At 41.0% G+C, this 7,044-nt stretch overlaps 1 protein-coding gene across 1 annotated transcript in view; it reads left to right on the plus strand.

Moving 5' to 3' along the window:
• Positions 1-1,454: 1,454 nt before the first annotated feature.
• Positions 1,455-7,044, plus strand: part of npas3 (neuronal PAS domain protein 3) — a gene marked incomplete at its 5' end in the record, with an annotated part of 33,943 nt that continues 28,353 nt past the window's right edge. The window contains 1 exon segment of the mRNA XM_014029933.1: positions 1,455-1,635. Coding sequence (XP_013885387.1) covers positions 1,455-1,635 — 181 coding nt within the window.

Raw genomic sequence — 7,044 nt, forward strand, 5'->3', positions numbered from 1 at the left:
TTAAATGAAGGTGTTTATTATTGAGGGAGGAAAAATATCCAAACCTACATGACCCTGTGTGAAAAACTGATTGCCCCTCTTGTTAAAACACAACACCTGAGTCCTCTGTCTCTGGCCACACCCAGGCCTGATTATCTCCACACCTGTTCTCAATCAAGACATCACTTTAACAGGACCAGCCTGACAAAGTGAAGTCCACCAAAAGATCTTTAAAAGCTACACATCATGCCGAGATCCAAAGAAAACACGTTATGATACACTGTAAAAAAATACAATAAAGGGAGACGTATTCTTATACAAAATTTGGAAAAAATTAAAATAAGGTACAGACTATCAGAAGTACTAGGGATACAGAGAAGCTATCCATTTATAATCCAGTTTTTACAAAGTGCTAAGTTATCTGGAAGGATATAAATTAATTAACCAGTTATAGAATTATTAGTTGTTGTTTTTTTTAAAGAATCTTCAGCCACACTCCTTACCAGTTGGTGGCGGTAATACACCATTAAGTTGATTGTCAACCACCAATAAATAACAGAAGAAGAAGAAGAAATTCAGGAACAAATAAGAAAGAAGGTCATTGAGATCCATCAGTCTGGAAAGGGTTATGTTTCCAAAGCTTTGTGAATCCAGTGAACCACAGTCAGAACCATTATCCACAAACGGTGAAGACATGGATCACTGGTGAACCTTCCCAGGAGTGGCCCGCCGCCCAAAATTACTGCAAGAGCGCAGCGACAACTCATCCAGCAGGTCTCAAAAGACCCAGAACAACATCCAAAGAAGTGCAGGCCTCAGCTGCCTCAGGTAAGGTCAGTGTTCATGTGTCCACCATCACAAAGAGACCAGGTAACAAAGGCTTAGACAAAAACCACTGCTGAGCAAAAAGAACATTAAAGCTCGTCTCAAGTTTACCAGAACACATCTTGATGATCCCCAAGACTTTTRGGAAAATATTCTTTGGACAGATGAGACAGAAGTTGAACACTCAGGAAGCTGTGTGTCTCAGTACATCTGGTGTAAAATAAACTCTGCATTCCAGAAAAGAACATTATACCAACAGTAAAACATGGTGGTGGTAGTGTGATGGTCTGGGACTGTTTTGCTGTGATAAATATTTAAATCGGTTTGATGTTGTAAAACATTTAAGTGTGACAAACATGCAAAAAATCTGGACATCGGGAAGTGGGCAAACACTTTTTCACACCACATATTAGCTCAGCTACACATTCTCCTCTGGTCACTGAGGTCCTCCATCCACGACAGAGAGGAGAAGGTAGAAACAACTCAGCCTACAGCTGAAAATATGGATGGAGGACCTCAGTTTAGCTYGTTAGCTTTCACGCTWGCATTGAGCTAATACATATAAGGCAATATAGTGTTGGCACTAAAGCTAACAGGCTAAGCTGAGGTTCTTCTTCCATGAAGCAGCTCTGTTGTCCTGCTGTCCTCAGGTGGAGCTGACCGGCAGCAGTGCGTTTGACTACATCCACCCCGGGGACCACGTGGAGATGGCCGAGCAGCTCGGGATGAAGCTTCCTCCAGGCAGAGGCATGTCTCTGTCCCAGGGAGCGGCCACTGAAGACGGGACGTCCTCAGCTTCATCGTCCTCTCCCTCTGAGACACCTGAACCAGGTAGGAACCRACAGACTAAGGTCTGGACTGACTGACCCCAGCAGATGGTAACAGGGAGAACAGAAGAGTTTATTAAAGAAAAGTTTGTTTTCAGTGGATCTGAAATGACTGCAGCTTATTGTTCTACTTTTTGACTCGTTTAACACAAGCTGTGTTTCCATTRCAAATGTGCACAAAACTTTGTCAATATTCTGTTAATGTTGAAAAAAAAACAGTTTCACAWCTGCAGWGTTTCCATTAAGTAATAAATGTTATTAAAGTCACGTGAATACGTTTGTTCTCATGATAAGTCATTACAAACATGGCAGCGATGGATGTAAACACATAGCATGTTGCTACCACGACACTAGCGCTCATCATCAGAGGAGACGTCGGCGTCTTTTATCGAGGCTTTCCAGAGACAAGTCCCTACTTGGGAGCGGCTACGTATGCTGTGTTTTTGGGAAATTGTAGTCGGTGAGTTTACTATTTTATACTACTTCTGTGATATTACTACTACTTCTACTTCCTGTTATCTTCTTCATCATCGTCTTTTTCACCAGTAGAAACAGACGGTTGTTGATCACGTGACTCCTGTGATGTGAAAAAAGGGTTTCCATTGCAGTTTTGTGAAAAACACCAATTTAGATACGGCTGAAAAACCACCTCACCCTAGTTCAAAAACATTTTGTCAAAAAACGTAAATTTTTTTTACTGACGTGTTTCCATTGAGTAAATTTATTTTTGAAATTTTAATTTGTGCATTTTCATGGTGAATGGAAACACAGCTACTATTTTTAAAGATTCCAATAAAAATAAAAGCTGAAGTGTAATGAAGTTGGGAGGTTTGTTCTACAAAGACAAGATGTTTCATGTTGAAACTAACATTTGTTTTACCTGCTGCACTTCCTTAGCTTTTAGCTGTGGTTTTGCTCCTTTTAGTTCAGCTTATTTTAGCTTGTTGCTCATGTTGAAGTGTTGTTGGTTCTGTGACCCGTTCAGGGCTGAACAGAACCCTGAACAGAACCGTCTGTCTTTTTGTCTCTCCTTCATCATGTCCTCTGATGATTGTTTCAAAGTGCCGTCTCTCTGATGGAGGACAGTGTCCTCTGTGGGACTCTTTGTCTCGTCTGCTCCGCCACATGTTCAAGACTTTTTACCTTTCAAATCCTTTCCATTGTGCTCCCCCCTCCCTCCCTCCCTCCCTCTGATAATTTAAGCATTAGGGCAAAATCCATTTATAAATTAAACAAAATGACTTGATATCCATCAAGTCCCTTAGTTCATCAGCCTGTTCAAACAAGGAGTTGAAGATTGGCTTTGCGGCGGCCGGGGTCTTCGGAGACGACGCAGTAATTAGATCTGCCGCGGATTTATTCTGGGCTGATTGGTGCTGCTGATGGGTGGGTGTGGGGGAGGGACGGGGCGTTTAAATTAATTGGAGTTCCACATTTGAGGTTTCTGTTCTTTTTTTTTTTCCTCTTTGACTTTCTGCAAACCTCTAACTGAGCCTCTGTGCACTGAGCTGGAGCTGCAGGGAGGGGGGGTGAGAGGACATCTGTGTGGTCATCAGAGTCAATTTGTCTCCAAAGAAAGATCAGAAATGTAAAACTCAGACAAACGTTTCCCCGTGCTCATTCTGTCTAAAGATGAGAACTATTCAAACAGAGCAGAGTCTTCAGGTTCCCTCACAGATTTATACCCAGTCTGAGAGACACCAGAGTCTGCGTGTCCACAGAGACACAGGGACATGTCTGAGGGTTTAACGAGCTTCATTTATTGTCATGGAAACCAGAGACACCAGGCCGAGGTCTCAGATACAAACGTGAGGATAAAGTGATCAGTCAGAGGAAATACATCTGAATAAAATGTTTGTCAGGAAAACTCTAGAATTAGATTAAAACTCTAAAAGTAACAATTAAAACTCTAAAATTAACGATTAAAACTCTACAATTAAAGATTAAAACTCTAGAATTAAAGATTGAAACTCTAGAATTAAAGATTAAAACGCTAGAATTAAAGATTAAAACTCTAGAATTAAAGATTAAAACTCTAGAATTAAAGATTGAAACTCTAGAATTAAAGATTAAAACTCTAGAATTAAAGATTAAAACTCTAGAATTAAAGATTAAAACTCTAGAATTAAAGATTGAAACTCTAGAATTAAAGGTAAGATTCTAGAATTAAAGATTAAAAGTCTACAATTAAAGATCAAAACTCTAGCATTAAAGATTAAAATTATAGAAATAAAGGTAAAACTAGAATTCAGACGTCTTTAAATCAAAATATTTCAGCTTCTGTACATGAAATGAAAAACTTGACAGATTCTGTGACGTTAAGCTGGCCAGCTGTCAGGTTTTTACAAACTAATTATTATTTATTCACCTTTAAAGATCAGAAAATAAATTAAAATAAATGCAGCTGCAGAGGAYGAGGGTGGTTCATGTTTTCCCTGCTGGGGGGCGATGCTTCTACAAACTGTTTCAGCTCTTAGATGCATGTAGCATGTAGGTCGGTTCTGTTAAACCTGGTCCTGAAGCATCAGAACCTTTTCTGGATCCTCCTTTAGTAGTGGTATCAGAGGAGTCGGTCCAGTTTTATAGCCGAGCTCCTAAAATGAGCTGTGGTTCATTAAAAAAAACTATTTATAATATCGTTAAAGTGAAAGTTCAAACCTTTATAGCTTGTTTGAACCTGTTGGTGAGGACTAAGACTAAAGACCCCCCTGAGGCCCATAAAGACCCAGGTGGAGGACCAAGAAGATCTGCAGGAATCACTTTAGATTAGATTGTTAAAGATAATTTCTTTATGGTCATTACGAGAAATAAAAATGATTGTTATCAGCAGGTTGGAAGGCTGTTTGAACTGACTAAGATTGGTGTCTCACCCAGTGATGGGGGTGGGGGGTACAGGTTAGCTGAAAGTCTAGAAACCACAGACCACATAAAGTTCTGCACTGTTGTTCCAGCTCTAATGTAGCACTTCCTGTTCAACATGGATCACTTCCTGTTCAGACTGGGTCACTTCCTGTTCAGCATGGGTCACTTCCTGTTCAGCATGGGTCACTTCCTGTTCAGACTGGATCACTTCCTGTTCAGACTGGATCACTTCCTGTTCAGACTGGGTATTTTCCTATTCAGCATGGGTCACTTCCTGTTCAACATGGGTCACTTCCTGTTCAACATGGGTCACTTCCTGTTCAACATGGGTCACTTCCTGTTCAGATTGGATCACTTCCTGTTCAGATTGGATCACTTCCTGTTCAGACTGGGTCACTTCCTGTTCAGACTGGGTCACTTCCTGTTCAACATGGGTCACTTCCTGTTCAGACTGGGTCACTTCCCGTTCAGACTGGATCACTTCCCGTTCAGACTGGATCACTTGCTGTTCAACATGGGTCACTTTCTGTTAAGACTAGATCACTTCCTGTTCAACATGGGTCACTTCCTGTTCAACATGGGTCACTTCCCGTTCAGACTGGGTCACTTCCCGTTCAGACTGGGTCACTTGCTGTTCAACATGGGTCACTTCCTGTTAAGACTAGATCACTTCATGTTAAGACTGGATCACTTCCTGTTCAGAATGGATCACTTCCTGTTCAGACTAGGTCACTTCCTGTTCAGACTGGGTCTTTTCCTGCTGTATAAATGATGTGGTGTTACTTTGATGGCGGTGAAGGTTTCAACATCTGGGAACATTTTAAGAGATAAACTTCAGCTGCGGTCAGAAGGAGCTATCCTCAACAGGTAAGATATTTGTTCATAACTTCTTTGCAGAACTGGACTTGAAAACATCTGAACTACAGTTTTAAGCCCAGCTGTCTGTAAAATTACTTTCAAAACAAAAGCAGGCTTTTATTTATTAATTTTGTCACATTTTTCTATGATGTAATAAAACTCAGAAACATTTTCAGTCTAACAGTCCTGTTTCTGCAGCCTGGCTGTTTTCAGCCAATCAGAGCAGCCCTTTCTCCCAGCATGAGGTCAGTTTATTGTTTGATCCAGCTGCCTCAGGTAAATGAAGAAGTTATTAAGTTGTAGCTCTTTGGCTGCTGTGATGTAATCCATCAGAAACTTGGGCTCCATCAGTTTAATTAGGCTGGCTCTCATAAAGAAGTGAACCCAGAGTTAAAACCTGAAACGACCTTGGAGGAGACRAGCTCCTTTGAAGCTCCACGCCTCTCGCCAACACCCTCTTTCACTTAAAGAGACTCATCTTTAAAAGCACATGACGCAATTTGTCTAATATCCATCAAACGGAGGCTGAGAGGCTCCAACTGTTCTGAAGGATGAGTGCTTGAAATGATTTCTCATGAGTGTAACGGGAAGGAAGCTCTGATTTCTGCTCACTTTGCTCTTATCGCTCGTATTATCAGCTCGGGTCACGGAACGGTTCTCCGCTGCCTGTTGACTTTCAGCAGAGAACCCGGAGGAGACAGAACTCAGACTATCTGAGAACAAAGTCTCATCAAGGTGAAGGATTTAAACACATCCTCACTTTGATTCTCCTGAGACGACTTCCTGATGATTCAGACCCACAAAAACAGGTTGTTGAATAAAATATCACACAAAACATGAATAAACTCTCTTAAATAAGTCTTTGAAGGAATGCAGATCACCTAACGTCTTTTGTACCAAAGTTTGACACAAAGTTGTTCAACAATGTTTAGTTTCCTGAATGTCTTTGTTTTTCTTCGTTCAGACACTAAAAGCTTTATTAAACCCACCTGTTCAGGTGTTTTTTGACACAAACATCTGATCAGCCAATCAGACAGTAGACATGAAGACCACCTGCTGAAGGTCAGACTGAGCATCAGAACCGTGGTTTTGCTCTCAGGGTTTCAGAACCTGCTGAAACATGAAAGGCAGCAGGTGACRTGCATTTTACACAGRTCACCGTGTGTTGGTGAACCATGGTGTTTATTTTTACTGGACAAACTGGTTTCTGAAGCTTCTGTTAAGTTTTATTTAAATTTTTGATGTGATGTGGCTGAAATGAAACCAGAAACCAACTGCAGGTCCTTGCAGAGAAGAAAAGCAGCATAAGTTCCTGGTTACCAGCTCCTTGTGGGCTAATTGTCCGCAGCGTCGCCTTATTTCAACATCATAAGTCTCTGATTATTGTAGCTAATTACACCATTAACACAACGGAGAGGAATAATTCTTCATAATCACACACATTTATCATAATTACACTAGTTTACAGGCTCCTCCCCTTAAATTCCTTTAGAATTAACATCCACCCAAGGACAAAGACTCTGAGGGAGGAGGACCAGATCAGTCCTGGGTTCATATCACTCTGCAGGGTTCATACTGTATCACTCTCTGTAGGGTTCATACTGTATCACTCTGCAGGGTTCATACTGTATCACTCTGCAGGGTTCATACTGTATCACTCTGCAGGGTTCATACTGTTATCACTCTGTAGGGT

The sequence above is a fragment of the Austrofundulus limnaeus genome, unplaced genomic scaffold, assembly GCF_001266775.1.
Source record: "Austrofundulus limnaeus strain Quisiro unplaced genomic scaffold, Austrofundulus_limnaeus-1.0 Scaffold976, whole genome shotgun sequence".
NCBI classification, from domain to species: Eukaryota; Metazoa; Chordata; class Actinopteri; order Cyprinodontiformes; family Rivulidae; genus Austrofundulus; species Austrofundulus limnaeus.